Source organism: Bombyx mandarina, chromosome 17 (assembly GCF_030267445.1).
Source record: "Bombyx mandarina strain Sakado chromosome 17, ASM3026744v2".
Classification (NCBI taxonomy): domain Eukaryota; kingdom Metazoa; phylum Arthropoda; class Insecta; order Lepidoptera; family Bombycidae; genus Bombyx; species Bombyx mandarina.
Genome location: NC_143223.1, coordinates 13,049,130 through 13,072,292, shown reverse-complemented (window position 1 = coordinate 13,072,292; position 23,163 = coordinate 13,049,130). Strand labels below are relative to the sequence as shown.

At 36.9% G+C, this 23,163-nt stretch overlaps 2 protein-coding genes across 2 annotated transcripts in view; both read right to left on the bottom strand.

The window, feature by feature from the left end:
* Window positions 1-13,949, bottom strand: part of Agps (alkyldihydroxyacetonephosphate synthase) — a 37,947-nt gene extending 23,998 nt beyond the window's left edge. Inside the window, exons 1-2 of the mRNA XM_028177572.2 lie at window positions 13,714-13,949; window positions 8,423-8,509 (exon numbers count right to left, since the gene is read on the bottom strand). Of these exons, the coding sequence (XP_028033373.2) occupies window positions 8,423-8,509; window positions 13,714-13,877 (251 nt within the window). The 5' untranslated portion in view covers window positions 13,878-13,949. The remainder of the gene's footprint in view (window positions 1-8,422; window positions 8,510-13,713) is intronic.
* A 1,241-nt stretch (window positions 13,950-15,190) lies between these two features.
* LOC114245420 (uncharacterized) overlaps window positions 15,191-23,163 on the bottom strand; it is a 63,399-nt gene continuing 55,426 nt past the window's right edge. The window contains exon 2 of the mRNA XM_028177581.2: window positions 15,191-18,055. Coding sequence (XP_028033382.2) covers window positions 17,458-18,055 — 598 coding nt within the window. The 3' untranslated portion in view covers window positions 15,191-17,457. The remainder of the gene's footprint in view (window positions 18,056-23,163) is intronic.

The window sequence follows — 23,163 nt, the reverse complement described above, 5'->3', positions numbered from 1 at the left end:
TTGGTTTTAGTCAATAAAGACTAAGGATTCTTCCTAGCTCTAAAAGCTAGCGATTTTATTCGGTTTTCGCGAGCGATAGACATAATAAAATCACTTTTACGATTTAATCTCATGCTTCTTATTGGCATTATATTATTTCCGCGGTTTCGAACACTACAGTTTTCATGGTCAGGCGACTAAGGTGTTATTCGTCGTCATTTGAATATTAGGCTAAATACCGTTTGCCTGACTTAGGTTTTCAAATTCACTGCCAGACCTTAAGATACTATTAGCCAGATTGGTGTGAAACGAAACGTAACAGACCAGAGATTTTTTTTTGTTTAAATAAGACTGTAGTTAGCAAAATATTCAAATATTAACGAACAACACCTTATCCGTCCATGCCCACGAAAACTGTAAGTAAAGTATACGAAAAGTAAAAAATAATCTAAGGCCTAGGCCGCACTACGGTGAAACCGCAGCGGTTAATAACCGTGTGAGCTTATGAAACACGAAAACGAATACAAGCGACCGCACTTGCGGTTTTTTACCGCGACTGATTTTAAAACCGCGAAATGTTACAAAATTGTCACAGAAAAAAAACCGCAAGAAAATTTGTAATCCATAGAACTAGGTATCCGTGCACGCACTATGCCGAACCGCGGGCAGTTTTTTTGAAATGTCAAATACATTTGCGAAGCTTTGTTTCCATGAAACTGGCTACTGACATCCGATAGTAATTGAAAAATTTCTCTAGGGGTTTTCTAAAAGGGGAATGCCCATTTTAGGCCCAAAGCGGACAATAGATTATAGAAAAAATACTTAGTGCATTAATTTTGTCATAAATAAATATGCATTTACTTCCTTCCAAATGAGCGCCACTACAGTTTACAATAAGTAGTTTAAAAAAAGTAACTCTATTGAAAAAACAAGGATTTTGATTTTTGCGGGAAAAATATTGCCAGCTTCAAAACCTTTTACGTATGAAGTAAATATTTTAAGTATATAAATAAGACATATAAATAAATCATTTTAAGTATTATCATTAATCAATCCATTTTAATGGATTTTATGCACATAAAATAACATCGAAGACATATCCGTTGGACTTTAACTTGTAACTATACTTGAGACCTTAGAACTTATATCTCAAGGTGGGTGGCGCATTTACGTTGTAGATGTCTGTGGGCTCGAGTAACGACTTAACAACACCAGGGTGGCAGTGAGCTCGTCCACCCATCTAAGCAATAAAAAAAACTTTACTAGTATTGTTATTTAAATAGGTACAACTAAAACAAAAACATAAAAAATAATGTGTACTCGTAAAAAAAAGATTAAGATATAATCAATTATCGGTTATTTAAAAAAATAACCGATATATGAATTTCATGTAATTATTTTTCTTTATACTGACAACACTGAATTTAATCTGACTGACTGACACTTCGCTTGCTGCTTGTGGTGTTGTGCTTGCGTACAAAATGGGTGTGTTTTGATTTTTCTTCGATTTATTTTACTTTTATCAATAACGTTTCATACTACGACTAAAAAACATTGTGTGAATTGTGGTTTTACCCTGACCGAGATTTAAAACCGTGTATATGCTCTCCTTTGCTATTTTTAGATGATTTACTAATTGTGTATGAAGATGAAGAAAATATAGATATTTAAAGAAGTATGTGTGTTTTTTTTTTAATACCCTATTGGATGAAAATACATTAGGAACATCTTAAACATTAAGAAAATAAAAGTTCTTGAAGTATCTCACAATCCGACACTTATTTATATAGAAAATTAACCTCAAAACGAGTTTTTATTTTTATTATATTTTTTATAATAGTGGCGTCAATTTCAATATATTTTTTAGATATCCAATACATTTAAGAATTTGAATCAGTACATTTTTATAGTAATATTTGATGTCCATCTTGGGCCTAGCACACTATGGAGAGTGGGCGTTCCTCTTTCGATATTTCTTATGAAAGAAACCTTTCTCAAATCTACGGCTAGAAAGTGGATAGACCCAACATTTGTAAAATTTTCGTTGTCTTTTTATCTATTTTTTAGTACCAGAGCCACACTGCTACTGCTCTTTTGAAATTTATCCATCTTCAAACTGTGAAAATCGCGGGCGAATTCGCGGTTAATAATTGTAGTGTGTGCGTATTAAGCGGTTTCGCGGTTACAGCGGTTAACCGCTCCCGGGAAAAAACCGTAGTGCGGCCTAGGCCTAAGGTCAATAAAAAACGAGAGATTAAACCGAAAAAGTACTTTTATGTTTGAAAGCTGCATTAAAATTCTTGGAAGTTCGGAAGGTAGTTGTCATCAAAAATTACTCTTGCAAAGAGTGACACGACACTTCGATATTACGAACGGTGTAACTCTGCTTAATGACCTTTTGGCTCGAGGCTACCTTAAGGGTCGTGTACAGAACGCCTTTACCGACGTCCTTTGCACATGCGAAGGAATATGAATGCACCTTAGGGGCCAAATTATTGTCTAGTTCTAGAGAAAGGGTAACGTTTCTAGCATAACATACGATCTATAATACTAGAGACTGGGGGTTCTTGCTATTACTGGCGACTCCAGCCAAGAGGACGCAAACCTTTGTAAAAAAATTCCAACACTACGTATGCACATGATGTTTGAAAATAAATTTACTATTATTTTAGATCAATAAATTTATAATATTAAATATTTGTAGTGCATTCGCGGCTGGGTGACTTCGTCGGGATAAAATTAAGTGCAGCTACTCGCAGTATTTATCGTTGCAGTTGTATATTGGCATGCAATCATTAATCACACATTCAATGATTAGTTTATTGCGGTTTAAGTATTTCACATCTTTTCAGGATCGACCTTGGCATCGAGGTGTGAACACAAATGTTATTGGATTACGCACAGAGGACATTCGAACGTGTGTAGGTGTGAATGTTTGCGTTTGTAATATTTAATTGTTCCATAGAACCTAGATCACAAAGTTATTTATTTATTTTATTTATTACACTTCATGTAAAATTTACATTGGCGGACTTAATGCCTAAGGCATTCTCTACCAGTCAACCAAAGGTAGTGCAGAGTGAATAGTGGTAGGTGCAATGAAATTTATATTAAGTTACAAAAAGTATATACATACATACATATAATAGTTTATACAGTATTAAAAGGAATATATTAATAAATTTCCTTAACAAATAACTTCATCTTCAAATAACTTCATCTTAATAAGTTCATGTAAGTTATGTATTCCAGGAAAATATGCTTGTAGTCTATGAGAGTTCTATTGATCATGAATGGGTGCATTGTGATGTAATGAGCTCCCCGCTTAACATAAAGTGGGCCGTAAACTCGTCTGCCCGTCTACACTAATAAAAAGATTAATGTTTGTTCGTATATCCTATATATAATCTATATATATATATATAAATGAATTGCTGTTCGTTAGTCTCGCTGAAACTCGAGAACGACTGGATCGATTTGGCTAATTTTGGTCTTGAATTATTTGTGTAAGTCCAGGGAAGGTTTAAAAGGTAGATAAATATGAAAATGCTCGGAATTAAATAAAAATAACAATTTTGTTTGTCCTTTGATGTGCCCCCCGTCGGACGGATTCCTTTTGTTTGTTGTAAATTTATTTTATACAAAAGTTTAGGTCTTTTATTTATCGATTGAGGCACCACGAAGTCTGCCGGGTCAGCTAATGTTCAATAAAACAATTCAGGTGACTTTCAACTGTACCTTCTTAAGGAAACGCGAACATGTCACTTAATGTTATAAACATGTGTATACTGGATTTACGCACTTTAATGTTCTTTCATTAACTTCACCTTTATTTATTTTATTAAAAGTAAATTAACAGTTCAATCCCGCGTTCCTTTTTGTCATTACATAATACATTGTTTGCGACGTTTCAAATACTTTACAGTTTTCGTGGTCACGGTACTCACGGTTGTCAGCGAGAACGCAATTAAACCGTAAAAGTAGTTTAGATTAAAAATAAAATAATAAATAAATATAAATATTTACTAACAGTCACGCCACGTTAACTGGTCCCGTGATAAGTTCGTAAAGAACTTGTGTTACAGGTACCAGATAACGGAAATAAATATAAGATTTTTATTATACACATACACATATTTAATATACATCCATAACCCTGGAAAAGACATTTATATTTATTATACAAATATCGTCCCTTGGCGGGATTCGAACCCGCGACCCCCTTGTGTAGTGACCATGTCACTTACCACTACACTAGACGGCCGTTAAAGATTACGTCTACAACTCGCAAAACCCGAGGAAAATACTCTGTATCCATTTATTAATGCAATCTTTCTGCTTAATTTTCACCGACTTCATCACGTCCGACTAATATATATAAAAATTTGCATACGTATCAAGGTCCAATGAATTAATTACTAGCGTTTTCAAGTTAATCGAATCCAAGTTGCGTTTCTGAGGATAACAACGAATGCAAAGCAGTCATGGAATGCACATCCATTACTACACCTATATATTAATACGTGAAGTAAAAACTTTGTACCATTTTTACGAAAATTGCGCGGATGGAGGAATATGAAATTTCCCATACTTATAGAGAATATAGAGAAGGAGTGTAGAAGGTTCATATTTTTTTAAATTATCCATAAAAATACCAAAAACAAAAAATAAAAAAAACATTACACACACCACAATGTATTTGACACACACACGCATGTTATACTATTTGTTTATTTTCAAACTTTTCTTATTGCTTATAGTCTGTGGTCAAATTGAGACTAGATTAGGTAAATATTGTTGTGTCTTTATTAATATTTGTTTAAAGTGTAGTCTTGGCGCAATCTGTGATTATAGAAATATAATAAATAGTCTTTGACAATAGAATCATAATAGTGTACAAACTTATATGTAATTTCAATTAACTATAGTCGAATTTCGACTTCCAGGGGACCACTAGTTCCAACAATTACGTATGATTTGATTAATCCAAAATGTCAAATGACGAACCGGATAATAAATCTCGCAACGTGTTATCAGACGACACGTGGTCCTCGAAAACAACGGGAAGCTTCAATTTAACTGTCGCCCACCAATTGCCACAAATATGTTCGTAGTAATTGGGTTCAAGCTAGAAGTGACCTTTTGTCATTTCTTTTTTTAAATATCAAGAAGAATGATTTGTAGTTTCTTTGGTTTTCGCGAGCCTTAGACATAATTAAAACAAATTTTACGCTTTAATCTAGCAATATTTTACTATCAAAATATTGTTTCTGATATTTCGTTATTTATATTTAACTTACTATTACATATTTTGTCATTATCTATATATTAATACGTGAAGCAAAAACTTTGTATCCCTTTTTACGAAAATTGCGTGGACGGAAGAGTATGAAATTTTCCACACTTATAGAGAATATAGAGAAGAAGTGCACAATGCTATTTTTTTTTTTAAATAATGCATAAAAGGTACATTAAATCAATAAAGAAAACATTACACACACTACATACCATGTATTTGACGCACACACGCATTTATACTATTTATTGTCAATCTTTTGTTCTTGACGTCTGTTGTCAAATTGAGAATAGATTAAATATTGTTTGTCTTTGTTAATATTTTTTATAGTGTAGTCTTGGCGAAATTTGTGATTATAGAAGTATAAAATATAATCTTAATAGTGTTCCAATTAATTATAGTCGAATTTCGACTACTGCGGGACCTCTAGTATTATTCAAGGCGTCCGTGACCACGAAATCTAAAAAGTAATCGAAATATCGTAAATATTATAATTTAATGATAGTTAAACACGCGAGATTAAACCGTAAAAGTAGTTTAAATTGAAAATGATTTCGGTCTAAGATCTTGGCTCCCCAAGAAATGCCCGCGCCATCTTCTATTGCTGTTCAGCTTCAAGTCACATGGTCTTCTAAGCGGAGCCCATAGATGATCATAAAGCAAACGCCGCCACAGTCACTCATCTCTCGACATATTAGAAATTTTTTTGCAAATCCTTTCAAAACGGATAAACGCTGCTTTTAAAAATAGTCACAATCGTGGTGACCAATTTCTAGTTCAATCTCATAATACACACCATATAAATAAATATGTATATGTAAATATTACGCTTAACGCATCTGATTACAAGTATTTTTATAATTTTCTGGATATTTAAAACAATCAATAATTAGTTTCTAATGGGTGTGTGTGTGTGTGTTTGTGTGTGCGTGTGTGCGTTTGTGGCATTTGGTTTTTTCCTGTTTCGAAATATGAATAAAGCGTTAATATTTGATGATCAATTTCATAATAACGTAGTGATTTAGATTTTTTGTTCTTGCTAAAATTGGGTGTAGGTACGTTGTGGGCCCGCACTTTCTTGTCCCAGGGTAAGACATGTTAGCCAGAATGTAGCATTTACGTTAGCCTATTAAAATTATTTTATACTTTACGTTCTGCTTAGTAAAGACGAAATTCTAAATTAAGACTAATTAGTAATTATGTCTGTCTTCATACAGCAGGTAACCTCTTTTAAGCTGTATTCGAATACAGTTTGGTATAGTATAGTTTCATGTTGATTAGATAGCTCTCATTGAAATATTTTTTTTTTACTGGTGGTAGGACCTCTTGTCAGTCCGCGCGGGTAGGTACTACCATTCTGTCTATTTCTGCCGTGAAGCAGTAATGCGTTTCGGTTTGAAGGGTGGGGCAGCCGTTGTAACTATACTTGAGACCAGGGCACTAGGGCAGAGCACCTCCCGCCATCGGATCAGAGTTCATCCATATTATCTGGAACCGCTGCGTTCATTGACAGTGCGTTTCTTTTTTGCCACGCACCATCCGGCTATGGAATGAGCTCCCCTCCACGGTGTTTCCCGAGCGCTATGACATGTCCTTCCTCAAACGAGACTTGTGGAGAGTATTAAGCAGTAGGCAGCGGCTTGGCTGTGCCCCTGGCGCTGCTAAAGTCCATGGGCGACGGTAACCACTCACCATCAGGTGGGCGGTATGCTCGTCTGCCTACAAGGGCAAAAGACGTGTTGGAATCTCAAGTAACTATACTGAGACCTTAGCACTCATATCTCAAGGTGAGTGGCGCATTTACCTTGTAGATATCTATGGGCTCCAGTAACCACTTAACACCAGGTGGGCTGTGAGCTCGTCGACTCATCTAAGCAATAAAACAAAATGGCAAACGAGCATACGACCCACCTAATGGTGATTGGTTGCCGTCACTCAGGGACATCAGCAATTCAATTTTCATCATGATCGCTTCGAACACATTTTATAGCTAAAGCCATTAATTTATTTGTAACCTACTTCTGCCTTCTAAGTAGGTTCCGGCACAAAGTTTACTGAAAGCCAGTCCACAATGAACAAACAGCACGTTACTTCGTTTTTCTCATGTAAATAACGCTTAAAAGACATGTCATTCAAAATTATTATCTACATTTCAATGTTGATCCATTCTAAATATGCGCATAGCGGTTCTGAATTTACGACTATTTAAATTAAGATAATCTTGGGACCGAGTGTTTTGGGAGAAGACATGCGATCGTGACCTAGTAACTACTTTTATTTATTTATTTTTTATTGCTTAGATGGGTGTACGAGCTCACAGCCCACCTGGTGTTAAGTGGTTACTGGAGCCCATAGACTTCTACAAAGTAAATTCGCCACCCGCCTTGAGATATAAGTTCTAAGATCTCAGTATAGCTACAACGGCTGCCCCACCCTTCAAACCGAAACGCATTACTGCTTCACGGCAGAAATAGGCAGGGTGGTGGTACCTACCCGCGCGGACTCACAAGAGGTCCTAACACCAGTAATTACGCAAATTAAAATTTTGCGGGTTTCATTTTTATTACACGATGATATTCCTACACCGTGGAAGTCAATCGTGAACATTTGTTGAGTACGTATTTCATTAGAAAAATTGGTACCCGCCTGAGATTCGAACACCGGTGCATCGCTCAACACGAATGCACCGGACGTCTTATCCGTTAGGCCATGACGACTTCAAAATCATCCTGATGATCATCCTTTTCTATTCCAAATCAAATTTTTGCTTTGAATGACAGTATTGTGCTGCTACGTATTGTGGATGCGAGTTGGTATATCCGTCCTGTCTATTTCAGCCACGAAGCAATCATGTATCCTCGTTTTGAAAGGTATAGCTTTCTTTTTGTGAAGCGAAAAAAAAAACTCGTAAAAATACACTAGTATGTAGTTAAAAAAAGCGAGCGTAAATCATATCTGAGTTACTGGTTTAGTAAAAAACAAATAGACTTATAAACGTCTTAGAATATCACGAGTCAATATAAAAATAATATTTAAATTTCGATTCAAATATTTTTATTGTGAAACAGATAAAACAAAGCTTCTAAACCACAGATAATAAAGATAGACTAAACAATAAAGATTTTTTAAAATATTTGATAGCATTACCTGTTCCCGGTGAAGGCGGCACTCTCACTGCTGAATTTGAACATGGTGTCCTTGTAGCCCCATCCGTACCACTTCAGCAGATCCTGTCTGAAAGCGTAAAACAATAGTTTAGAAATGAAACCTAATTATTAAAAAATTAAGCCAACAACGCAAACTGTCTTTGGTTATTGAGTTTGTTATTGTATTATTTCCAATTATGGCAGGACGTCTTATGAGTCCACAAGGGTAGGTACCACTACCTTCCCTATCTCTGCCGTGAAGCAGTTAGGCGTTTCGGTTTGAAGGGTGGGGCGGCCGTTGTAAAACTGAGCTATAAGACCTCTTGTCTTAAGATTTGTGGTAGTATTTACGATGTAGATGTCTGTGGGATCTCATAACTAAGCTAGCTAAACTAGTCCACCCTTTTAAGCTATAAAAAAAAAGAATACTTTATGGTTTTCGTTTTCACGGACGACTAACCGACTGTCTTTGGATCAAACAATTACATCAGCTACCTTACATAATTTTTTCACGGTATTAAAGGGTCTGTCATTTTTTTTATTGCTTACATTGGTGGACAAGCTCACAGCCCACCTGGTGTTAGATTACTGGAGCCCATAGACATCTACAACTGAAATGCGCCACCCACCTTGAGATATAAGTTCTAAGGTCTCAAGTATAGTTACAACGGCTGTCCCACACTTCAAGCCGAAACGCATTACTGCTTCACGGCAGAAATAGGCAGGGCGATGGTACCTACCCGTGCGGACTCTAGAGGTCCTACCACCAGTAATCACGGTAGAAATAGGCAGGGTGGTGGTACCTACCCGTGCGGACTCTACAGGTCCTACCACCAGTAATCACCTTTTTATTTATTTATTTTTTTATTGCTTAGATGAGTGGACGAGCTCACAGCCCACCTGGTGTTAAGTGGTTACTGGAGCCCATAGACATCTACAACGTAAATGCGCCACCCACCTTGAGATATAAGTTCTAAGGTCTCAGTATAGTTACTACGGCTACCCCACCCTTCGAACCGAAACGCATTACTGCTTCACGGCGGAAATGGGCGGGGTGGTGGTACCTACCCGTGCGGACTCACAAGAGGTCCTACCACCAGTAATCACGGTAGAAATAGGGAGGGCGGTGGTACCTACCCGTGCGGACTCTACAGGTCCTACCACCAGTAATCACGGTAGAAATAGGTAGGGTGGTGGTACCTACCCGTGCGGACTCTACAGGTCCTACCACCAGTAATCACGGTAGAAATAGGCAGGGTGGTGGTACCTACCCGTGCGGACTCTACAGGTCCTACCACCAGTAATCACGGTAGAAATAGGCAGGGTGGTGGTACCTACCCGTGCAGACTCTAGAGGTCCTACCACCAGTAAGTAAAATTAGCGAACATCTATTAAAATGCCAGGTGTTGCAAAAATCTAAAAGAAAACAAGAACATGTAGAATGCATTTTGTATTAGCGTAACAATCCAATAAAAGAACTATAGGTTAAGATATTACTTACTAAGATCTTACTATGCTAAAATCATTGCAATTAATGATCTAGATTGGACTTTCCACATTATTTGTTCAAAGTCCTCCCCATCGAGGTCAATGAACAATTTGCAGTAAAAAAAAGAGTAAAATATTGTTTGTGCGAGTGATAACAGTTATCATAATATCAAATTGTATCAATTTTTATCGTGGGCATAGTTATTACGAAGACGATCAGCTCGGGACAGATAAGATTAAGTTTTAAAATAAACAGGTAGGTAGGCAACGAAAATGATGTAGATACCGACTTTGTATTTTTTAATTAATAAAGTGGAGTAAATTCAACGAATTGCAATTTGTTATTAGTGAAATTTGCTAATTAAGTAGAACACCATAAAGCTAAATCATTTACGAATGGAAATTTTCATTTAATGCTCAACATAAATTCCCGCGCGAGGTTTCGATATAGCTAATAGCTTTCGCTTAAGTTTTAGTCTAGAAAAAATCGGATGTTTGCATAATATTATTATATATTTTGAAAAACGAATTATTAATTTGCAGCTGGCTCCCCGCGCCACTTGAGTGTCTAAGCTTAATCACAAAGTCGCGAGCTACGTCAGATGTGCAACAATATATACGATATGGATAGATGGAGAAAGATTGTGCGTGAGAATGTGATACTGAAGGGTGGTCACGACCCTCAGGAGTGAGGAATATGACGATACGAGGAGAATGTATGATTTTACGTTGAGACAGAAAATACAAGATCCAATTACAGCAGAGTATTCTGGGACACCATCGGCCGTGACGATGTACAGTCATCGATTATGATCTCGTTGGGTTTGAGCTACGCGCCTAGTTGTAGTATTAGCCGCGGGAACCCCTTGTGACCAAGCTCTAACCCCGAAACAGAGATCGGACGTCATGTGAGCAAAGTTACTTCCTTTTGGTGGGTATGGCTCCCAACAAACCTGTAGTGTTGATCACAATAAACTTGAACCCAGAACCTTGCCTAGGTTCCAGATTCTATTTTAGGAGGGGGATCAAGCGTCGGGCGAGGATGCAGAGGAGCTCTGTAACGGGGGGCTTTAGCATCTTCGGGTTCACCCTTTGCTATCTTCAGCCATCGAGTCTCACATACGTCCAAAATTACTATCGTATCGTAAATATGGAGGACTTCAATGGACTAGTTGGTAAGATATACCCTCCCTCCACTCAATACCAGAGCTCCGTGACCTCAAATGTGAAGTTCAAAAAGTCAAGGTTATCACTATCCCTACGTCAAAATGACGACCGAATTATTAAGATTATTAAGATATATTATTTAATTTATTATAAACAGATTCACACAAATAAGCATAAAAATAATAATATCAAAGAAAAAACCGTAGATAAAATACACGAATATAATAAACTAACCATTATTAACGCATAATTCTTCAACGTCTTTATATGCAAAGATATAACAATAAGATTAAGTTAAAATATAAAAATTAAATAAATTCAAATACAAAATATTACAAAATTCATTATTGTACCTGTTTTATTGTAACTTAAATGTCACGCCTGAAAATAATGTAAAGATTGTATGCGTATATATTCATAGTAATATACTATATAAGCTGTAAATTATTCCACTAATCTTGCTCTATGCTGTTAAATCCTGGAGAGTACTAGATAGACGAGACAAGAAACGTACGTGTGTTACGCATCCCGTAGACAACACACCGAACAAACATGTCTATTCTCAAAGAGCACCCCTCAAAGACTGGGCTGTCTTCAAGCTGTTAATCAGTGCATAGTTAACTACATAGTTTGAAAATCATGACAACCTCAAAAAACTGATAGTGGTAGGTCATGTCGACGGGGAAATTCTAATTGGTGGAGATTACCTTCCCGTTGGTCAAAGCTGACGGCATCACTCACAGGTCACCGTCCTCGTCGAACCCGTCGCTTGCGACGAAGGGCTCGATGAGCGAACTAACCCATAGACACAGCCCACTGAGTTTCTCGCCGGATCTTCTCAGTGGGTCGCGTTTCCGATCCGGTGGTAGATTCTGCGAAGCACTGCTCTTGCTAGGGTCAGTGTTAGCAACTCTCCGGTTGAGCCCCGCGAGCTCACCTACAAACGTTGGGGTGAAGCTGAAATAGCCTCTCAAGGCTATCAGCATAGGTAGGAGAAAAAAAATATCACTCACAGGCATGTGTCTATATCTGAAGCATTAAAGACTAGGACTAAAATAGAGGATTTTAAACAGAGGACTAAAATAGAGACACGTGGAGAGGAATTGTGCAACGAGTGTGCAAGGTTCTTAGAACTAGACGGAACCTTCAGACGTAAAGATATCGACTTTGAAGAAATTATTCTATCGGTGGCAAATATGCGCTTAGCCAGGGATGTGCTAAAATTTAGTAAAATTTTACTACAACTTGTCTATTACAGATTTCAAATTCCTCTTATATCTTGGCCTGTAGGTATATAAGTAAGAGGCGCCCTGCTGTTCGCAGACGACATTGTTCTCGTTGGAGATGAAGGGTCTGAGGTACAGAAGAGACTGGCAAAATGGAAATAAACGTTGGAAAACGTGGATATGAAGATCAGTCGAACAAAAACCGAGCACATGTTCTGTGATTTTGGGGGTTCTTCAGACTTCAAGCTAATTGCCTTAGATGTTGTATACTGAATACTGTCATCCACCTACAAACATGAAGTCTAAGTCTTCTAAGCTCTCCATTCCCGATCCTGCGGACTGAATGGTAAACAGTCGACGTCGCCCAAAACACGTCATTTTGGATCCTCCCGATTCAGTAACGGTGCTTTTAGGTACCCCAAGCAAAGTCATCGTTCTGGTCGAAGCCGTCGCTTGCGACGAAGGGCTCGGCGAGTAAATTAACCCATAATCACAGCCCACTGAGTTTCTCACCGGATCTTCTCAGTGGGTTGCGTTTCCGATCTGGCGGTAGATTCTGCGAAGCACTGCTCTTACTAGGGTTAGTTTTAGCAACGTCGTCAGGCTTGAGCCCTGTGAGTTTACCTACATGTTAGGGTTTTGCTGAAATGGCCGCTCAAGGCCATCAGCTTAGGAAGGAGGAAAAAACTAAGGTCTACGAATGGTATTAAATAAAAAATATTATCATTGATGTTTATAGATACTTTCAAAAATTTTCCGATAACTCAAAACGATCAGTGATTCATAAAAAATTGGGTCAAATGTATGCTATATTGCACGTAGAGTTTTGATAAGATAAAACAGTTTAAATTTTTTTATCTTTATGTACACCAATGTTTATTTCCTTATGAAAACTTTATATTGTATAGATATTACTTGGACGATAACGAATAGGAAATAATGGAAACCTAAACAAATATTTAAAATAATTAAAACCATTTTGACGGTTTAATCTCGAGTTTATTATTTCCATTTTATTATTTCCAAAATTACGAAAACTACGGATTTTGTAGAGCTCAACAACAATTGAAAATAGTAAATACTACATTAAACCGTAAAAACACTTTTAAAGACTATAATTCACACCAAACCGAATATATTTTTTATATTCGAAATTGGGCGATATACTGATTTATGTAAAGTTTAAAATAGGATTTAGTTCATGTATAACAGTTTGCACGCACGGGATAACTCTAAATTATTTTTAGAAGTGCGCGTAGTAATTTATACCCGGAAAACTGAAGCAGACACATGCCCTTTTTTACCTTATAACAATTTAGAAAAAAAATGTACATTAAATAAAAATATTTTTTTCAGTTTGTAAAATAATTTGGTTATTGATTTTCTTAATTGTAGTTTCTATTAAACTCACCTACGTCGAGGAATAGCACTTTTAACTTTTATCATCATAGTATTCGCGGAATCATTTTTATTTTTATCACTCGATATTTGATTTTTAACACTCTGCACTGTTCTTTCACTTCCATTGTCTATATTTCGCAAATTTTCTGGGCTGCTCTCGTTTGGAGATGACATTTTTACAATGGGCGACAATTATGGATTTGTGTCGGCAAGCATTTGGTACGATTTTTATAAATCGCGCAGCCTGCCGCGCATGTGTTGACTGTCGTTAAAACAACTAGAGGTGTGGAAGTGCTGCCATCTGTATTTATGTTCTAAATTAATTTATCATGTGGAAGCAGAGATTATTTGAGAAACTTACGAATTTGAACGTACTAGTGCAAAGTTTCATGGATAGATGGCAGTCACTACATATTAGATCATAATAATATATTAAGTGTATAATCTATGCATTAGATTTATTACCACGTTTTTTTTTTACGAATTATACCGCAATTCAGCAACATAAATACGTATCTGTTAAATCGAAAACTACTATTCCTACAATGCAAAATATAAAAAGAGAAAAAAAAACGGATAACACTAAGTATCATAGTGGACAGAGCCGCCTAATATTTTATTGGAAATATTACCTGGTACATACATAAACAGATTGTTGACATGTCTAATGCTAGAAAGAGCTACGTATAATTGGCCACGGGAGATGTAGCTGGTAGTGAGGTCCTCGCCTACAGTGTCCAACGTCTATCTGTCTTTGGGTTTCTTTTACCGACACTGCGAAATAAGCACTGATAGAAAATGGGAAGTGCTTAAACCTGAATGAGAATAACTTAAGTATATTAGGTAGATAGTTGGAGTGAAGATTCCGTGAGCATCTGAGCCTCCTCTATTACGTTTCATTGCACTGCGTTTGACATTGCATTTGAAGCAGCCGTTTATTTGTGGCATTGACATTTTCCACAGAAAAAAATACAAAGACGCCTCCAAAAGGTCTGAGGTTGAGAATATAACGGTTTTCCACATTATATACTAACCCGGACACTCAGTCATCACCATAGGTACCACAAGCACCGGTCACCGTCCTCGTCGAACCCGTCGCTTGCGACGAAGGGCTCGACGAGCGAATTAACCCATAGACACAGCCCACTGAGTTTCTCGCCAGATCTTCTCAGTGAGTTGCGTTTCCGATCCGGTGGTAGATTCTGCGAAGCACTGCTCTTGCTAGGGCCAGCTTTAACAACACTTCCGGTTTAGCCCCGTGAGCTCACCTACATATAGGGTGAAGTTGAAATAGCCTCTCAAGGCTATCAGCTTAGGTAGGGAAAAAAAACCATCACAATACAATTTTTTTAAATTATGTAGTTATTAGTCTTAGCACGAAGACATAATTCAGATCTTCGTTTGATTTTCGTTGACTATCTAATTTTCAGTAAAGTTAGCGATAGAATTACGCTATCCTCCCACCGAAATAAATAAAAAGGCGTAAATTAATAATAAGTATTTTATTGCTCAGTTCCAAGTTAGTTGTACAAAATATCTTAATGCTAGTGTAACGACTTGCCTACTCATTTATTTAATCTAGTTTACTAAAACAAACAAAAAAATACATTATCTGTAAAAACGGAAAGAAATCTAACATAAATCGGAAGATATTCTGTAGTCTGTTGGCGCTGATCATATCTCGAGGGGTAAGTATTTCACCTATGCGACATATCGGCTTTGTAATTAAAGGTCCGTTTTATTTGGTATTAGTATCAACAATTTGATGTTTTTGCACATCAAGCATCGAATTGCAATTTATGTTTACCACTTGAATGTGGTAAGCATAAAAACATTACTGTTTACCACATTCAAACTGTTGGACAAGTTTTATTGTTATTATACCTAATAATATATTTTCGTCTGTCTGTCCGTCCGTTTGTTCCGGTTAATATCTGGAACGGCTGGACGGATTTTGACGAGACTTTCACTGATAGGTAGCTGATCATATAAGGAGTAACTTAGGCTACTTCTTTTAGACTAACTTCGCCCCGCGGTACCACAATAACCGCGGGTAACATCGCGGGGCTCAGCTAGTAACAAATAAATTTTATAGTCCCATTTCGTATAGTTAAGTAAAAATAAATAAATTAAAATTTATATCATATTCTATGACTCGTTGACTTCATTTGTGTACAGATTGAGGGTATTTCTGAAATATATATTTTTTTAAATTAGAATCATGTATTCTAATTTTAAAAAACTAAACAAAACTAAGAGCGAACTATAATTTACAATTCCGGCTGTTTATAATAAAAGTGAAAGAAAAAAATGCAAAGTTTTTGGGTTCCCGAAATCTCATTTGTTGTACCAAAACAGAATCTCATAATATTTCAGATAATATTAATCACGGTCATTTGGATTGGACACTCGTTGTCATGCCACTTAAGAATCACGCTCGAGTTAAATTAGTTTGGTTTTCATCAAATATTTCACTGGATCTGTTAGTGTCGAAGTGTTACATTGAGCTATAAGCCAAAAAACATTATTGAACACTTTTTCGAAATCGATGTCTTATCTGATCTGAGCTGCTAAGAGAAATCACTGGTTCTACTACTTGTCACTGGATACACCATCCGGGAACCGTTCAAAGACACCCTGCATACTAATAAGCCTTACCAACCACCAAGTACCACAACCATACAGATTCTAATAGCCAAAGATTATTTTAAAAATGTTGCATCTTAACTTTAGTAAAAAAATAATTTAAATTCGTAATACAGTCTTAATAATAGATCTAAGCACCTATCGTTTACTTAATGCTACTTAGAAAATATAATAAAAGCTTTTTTTACATTAACACGCACTGGATCGATTACCTACTATGCGGATATAAATAATCTATTTTACTTAAAAAATATTACCGAAGCATTAAAATTGTATTAGTTGAAACATACGCCTCGAATCAAGAGCCTCCTTCATTTTGATTTGAAGTCTGTAAAATTATTGATTTTTGGAGTTAGAATGGAAAATATTTTATTCATAACGAAAATATGACGACTTTGAAATTGCATTAAAATGTTATTGAGTGTAATATATTGGAGAAAGAATTGGTTCGATATACTATTTTAAATGCAGTTTAATGAAAAACAATAAACAGATGCTAAGTGAATTTAATTGGGTTAATTTGGATAAAAAAATATTTACGATAATTTTTTTTTTGGAGTGGACACCATAATGAAATTGCACACATCGATTTTTCATTATTCAAAAGTCAACTACTATAAATAAAGTTATCCTTAGGGTTACGACTATATTAATTTCTAAATGAACTAACGAAAATGATAACCTATAAAGGATTGCAGCTATATATTTTAAATAATAAATTGGAGTTGACAATTTGAAATCTATATTGTTCCTTCAAATTTTCGATATATATTTTTTGCCAATGTAATTTTACAATCATCTTCAAAATACAAGGAGGTTCACTCACAGCTTAAGACGTACCTTTAATTTAGTAAAACACAATTTAGGTGTAGGAATTTTGCTCTAGTGATTTTACATTGATTTTGTTATAACATATCATTTAATTGTCTGAGTTTTCACTCAGTCAATAATGAAGCTACAACTGGCCATTTTTGTTTAATAAAACAATATTTTCATTACTTAGTTCTTTAAGTAATCTGTAATCTATGCTGCGTTTTATCATTCACGTCAAGAGTTGTATTAGAGATTATTTTCTTTCGTACATCTGACCATAATCAAATTAACTCAATTAAGGCAATAACTTATGATACTGTGCAGCACTCTTGTTTTTTTCGATCACATAAAAGGATTTCGGTTTCCCGTTGCCTGAAAAATATTTTCGGAACGACGTCTTTTTGGCGGGAACGTAATACGCCAACGCGTCAAGAGCGTTCGGATGATCGGTCGGTGCTTTTGGCCACGTTGGAGTACTTTCAACATCGACTATGTTATCGTCGTCGAATCTTGCCTGAGGTCGGTTCTTTGCCAATTTCTGCAGTACTGGAATATTCCAGTGGTAAACGCGTGCAGGTTTTCCGTTGCTCTTCATCTGAAGAGGTAGAGTCCTCGCTGCGGCGGGCGCTGGATCGGCATGAGAGTAATAACTCATGTTGGGGGGTAGTTTAATGACGTACATTCTGGAGTCTCCCGTACTATGGCGTCTCCCTTGTTCTGCGAGGCGCTTCCTGTGATGCGCGGCCGGTATTCTCAGTTTTTTTAAGCCAAGCGAGCTTAATAATTCATGAGTGGATTGCTCTTTTTTGTCCAATGTAAGGTTCTCATCATAGTTAGCTGATGATGCTGGAGCTCCGATGGAAGCTGTTACCGCTGCGAGAAGAACTGCTAATCTGCAACAATGAATTTCAAATTGAATTCAAATCTTTGAAACATGTTTATGTTGTATACATTTTGTACAGAGCCTTTCAAAAAAAGGTTCGCGTCCGTATTTTATGATTTAAAATAGTAGAATATAATTTTCTTTTGAAATATTCATCATTTGGCAAGTGTAGTGCGTTATTTAGCTTATCTCGGGTTTCGGTGAAACTTTACAAATAAAGCCTGGCTTCTTTATTTACGGTGTAAAAACGATGTATAAATATAAGAAAAGGAAGAATTTAAGTGAATTAAAGAACGAAGAATTAAAGTTTCGAGTGAGAGAACAAAACTTATTTATTTTTAAATCTGACTGACTATTGATTGAATTGTGTAGAGTTTTTAAGCCAGAGGGTTTTTAGTCTAAAAAAAACCTTTTTCTGCCTAATTTAAAAAATACGATAAAAATATATAATCAAAAGGGACATTCAGCGGCAATCAAATTATCAACGACATTATTGATGTATTAAATATACCAATGGACGACATTTAGAATTTTTATATTTAACTAGTTGACCCGGCAGACTTCGTAGTGCCCCAATCGAGAAATAAAAGACCTAAGCTTTTGTATAAAATAAACTTAAAACAAACAAAAAGAATCCGTCCGACACGGGAAAAACAAAATTGTTATTTTTAATTAATTCCGAGCATTTTCATATTTATCTACCTTTTAAACCTTCTCTGGACTTCCACAAATAATTCAAGATCAAAATTAGCCAAATCGGTCCAGTCGTTCTCGAGTTTTAGCGAGACTAGCGAACAGCAATTTGATTGGATTTTTGTTTGCTTCCTTAAAATTCTTAGTATTTCCAAATTTTATGAAATTTCAAATCAATGTTAATATTTGGTGATTTAGTCAGTGGCTAAGTTTAACCAGTGTTATCGAACGAATGCCGCCGCCAACTTTCAGGTCGTCGAAGTCTCACTAATATTGAATTTATTTTGATTTCGCACGTAGAACTGGTAGAGACCAGTGTTCGTATCTGCTTCTAATACGTGAACTACTATTGAATATTCTTATACAAACCACACTAAAATCGTTCACGGCTGTAAACTTCTTTGAACAAACAATGTAAGGTTTTTGTTATTATGCTTTTCTGTGGCTTTGCATGAATGGAAACAAGCAGTGGAGTAAGTATGTCTCGCTGTGTTTGAGCAATTTTACTTCTTGTACACAAATGCAAAAAGCTGGTACGACCTGTAGGTGTTTCAAAACTTACTTCCTTATGTAGTGTTATTTGCCTTATGTTACGAAGTGCACGCGGTACGTTTACTTATGTAAAAATGTAAATTTCTTTTTATTGCTTAGTTGGGTAGACGATTTCACAGCCCACCTGGTGTTAAGTGGTTACTGGAGCCCATAGACATCTACAACGTAAATGCGCCACCCACATTGAGATATAAGTACTAAGGTCTCAGTATAGTTACAACGGCTGCCAAAACCCTTCAAACCGAAACGCATGACTGCTTCACGGCAGAAATAGGCAGGGTCGTGGTACCTACCCGTGTTGACTCACAAGAGGTCCTACCACCAGTAAAATGATTACGATGATTACAATAAGACCAGATTACAATGAAGTTAGCAGGCAGTACATCTATATTCTATGGAATTGGAAGAAGAGGAGGACCCGGACTTCCTTTTCTCCCTCTTCTTCTCTGGGTGAGTCGAAGTCCGCATAACCCGGTCTGTTAAAGAACCTAGACCGGGTAACCGCAAAATGGATTTCCTAGCGTTAAAAAAAAAAGCAGTACATCTATAATATACAGAACCTGCAAATAGAGTGGCGGTGCATATTAATTATAATATGTTATTTTTCAATAAGATGGCAACGAGAAACAGTATTGTCAGAATGACAGGGAAGATATGCTTATTACCGACCATAGAGTCGTCATCAAAATCGCAGTTTTGTTGTTTTTAAAGGTGGCGCCTCTAGCAGATTAAACTGTTAGATTCGAGACTGTTGGTAGGACCTCTTGTGAGTCCGCGCGGGTAGGTACCACCACCCTCCCTATTTCTGCCGTGAAGCAGTAATGCGTTTCGGTTTGAAGGGTGGGGCAGCCGTTGTAACTATACTTGAGACCTTAGAACTTATATCTCAAGGTGGGTGGCGCATTTACGTTGTAGATGTCTATGGGATCCAGTAAACACTTAACACCAGGTGGGCTGCGAGATCGTCCACCCATCTAAGCAATACAAAAAAAAACAACTCGACTTTCCAGTCATGATACTTTATTAGAACTACTCAAGCAGTCAAGACTTTATGCAAATGCTAACTCAGCTTGATGGAGCAACGCCAAATAGACTAGTGTGCCAGCCGGTCACAGTACGAAATCCCTATGGGAAATTAAACTGTTGCCAATGCCGGCTGTTCAGTAGGCATTCATTTGCTATTCAAATCGTTTAGAGGTCAGAGGATCGTTCGCTGTTAATGACCTGTTTGACTTTTCATCAGAGTACACGGGTATACAAACCCGCCATTGTTTTCTTGCTCTAAATTCCTTCCTGGATTACCTTCTGTCCTAAGATAGTTCTGCTCCCTCTCTCCCTACTTTATTAGTTTCTTACTCTACACACTTTGGGCTGGGAAGCGGTGCAGTTAAAATACTGTGAGGCGAATTGTATTTATTTCTTTATTTTTAGTTTTTTCTAGTTTTTCTACGGTACAATATTTGTTGTGTGACTTTTCAGAGTGACATTTAGTTATCTGACGTCGAGGTCGTATGGTCGTACATCAGTACCCTGCGGTTTGCACGTGCTCGCCGTCCGACATTATTAAAAAATATAAATAAACTATATATTTCAGACTTAAACGGCCACAGTAGTTCTGAAGGATGTATGTAAAAGACATCATGCCTCCCAGGATGTACTGACAGACACCGGATATATCGGTTAGGTCCGTAAACCGCTACACACTCAAACAACGCCTAAAAAACATCACATAGTGTGCGAAAGAGATATTAACCGATTCTCTCTTTCGAAAGGTCGATGTGAAACATTTAATGCCGGGTACTGTACGTCCTGAGCATCACGTCATCTCGGATCCTCCCGATCCACTAACGGTGCTTTTAGGTACTTCAAGCACCGGTCGCCGTTCTCGTCGAACCCGTCGCTTGCGACGAAGTGCTCGACGAGCAAATTAACTCTCAGACACAGCCCACTGAGTTTCTCGCCGGATCTTCTCAGTTGGTCGTGTTTCCGATCAAATCAAATCAAATCAAATCAAAAAAAATTTATTCAACATAAATGAAAGTACATACTTGTTGAACGTCAAAAGAACTACCGCCAATTCACAAGAACTAGCCTCCGTCCTGAGAAGAATTGGCAAGAAACTCAGCGGGCATGTTTTTTTTTTTTTTTAATAAGAAATTATTATTTATTTATTTTTTAATATTACATTATTTTTTTTAATATGAGTTTTTTACTATGAGTATTATAACGTAACAATTACTACAATATTGAAATGCCCGGAGCGAGCAACTCATTCCCACTTTGTGCAATCTTCTAGATAATCATTGACTTTATAGTAGTAAGCTTTATTGCACAGATGTTCTTTAACAGTTTTCTTAAACCTATGTATATGTAGGTTCTGAACATCTTGTGGGATTTTGTTGTACAGGCGCACAGACAAACACCCGAATGAATTTCGTATCTTATGTAACCTACTCATCGGCACAACAAGCTTGTGTTTGTTCCTAGTATTTCTATTATGTATGTCCGACTTTTTAGGAAACTCCTCAATATGTTTACGAACATACATCAAATTTTCAAAAATGTACTGGGATGGCATAGTGAGAACTTTAATTTATTTAAATTTCTCCCTCAGGGATTCCCTTGAGTGCATGTTATAAATAGCGCGTATAGCTCTTTTCTGCAGAATAAATATCGTTTCTACCGGATCCGGTGGTAGATTCTGCGAAGCACGGCTCTTGTTAGGGTTCGTGTTAGCATCGTAGTCAGGTTTGAGCCCCGTGAGCTCACCTACAAACGTTAGGGCAAAGCTGAAATAGCCTCTCAAGGCTATCAGTATAGGTAGGAAAAAAAAAAAACCTGAGCATAATTTTCACGTCTACTAAATTACTATAATAAGCAACGTTTCTTATTGACTTAGAACAAAGCTTCTAAAAACAATTGCATCGCGTGATAAAACTAATTGTTTCTGATGACCGCCAACAGACGACGCCGCCCACTAATCTGAGTCAATTTCGTTTTTTTTCCCTGCAATTTCAATAAGTAAGTAACATTATGTAACTGCTTAATACTGGCTAGTATTGCTTTTCTAATACTTGTATAATAGCCACTAATGCTAAATAATAAGGTAACGAAGAAGCTCTAGACCAATAATGATTATGAAATTAATGGCGATAATCTAAAATCAACAAACACTAAACAAGTCGGAACTACGTGATCTTGACTCAACTGGAGAAAGTGTTTTTATATTAGTTACGTTTTATTTCGCTTTTTTACCGGATAGAATACGTGAATTTATTATCCTAACTCATTTTACAAACGAGGACTACTCAGTAAAATTTAAAATTGCGGCATAGTTGTGAATTTTGAATGGTATTCACACATAACGCTTTCAGCCAAACATTTAAATACAAGATTCTGGCTTCATAGTTTTTTTTTTATTACCTTCGCAGGCAGAATTACTTACAGCACACCTGACGGTGAGTTGCTACCGTCTCTCATAGACGTGAACAACGCTGGGGGCTCAGTGAAGCCAATTTTTATGATTAAAGGGTTACTTGTGGCCCGGAGACCTTTCCAGTTTCACAAGGACAGGTGGGCGAGCAAGGGCTCAGCCAGGAGGGGCGGGATTTGTTAACAGCTATCCGAGCGCCTGCAAGGGAGACCTAACAAATCAAGAGTAGCTGCTTCGCAAATGAAGAATCTATTACCGGATTGGAATCGTTACCCGCTGAGAAGATCCGGCGAGAAACTCAACGGGCTCGCCAAGCCACTATCCACAGCTAATTACTATCCGAATTGGATAAAGTACGTGTTATAACGCTTGAGAAATACTCTGGAGAGGAGTTCATTCCAGAGTCGGATGGTACGTGGGAGAAAAGATCTCTGGAGCCT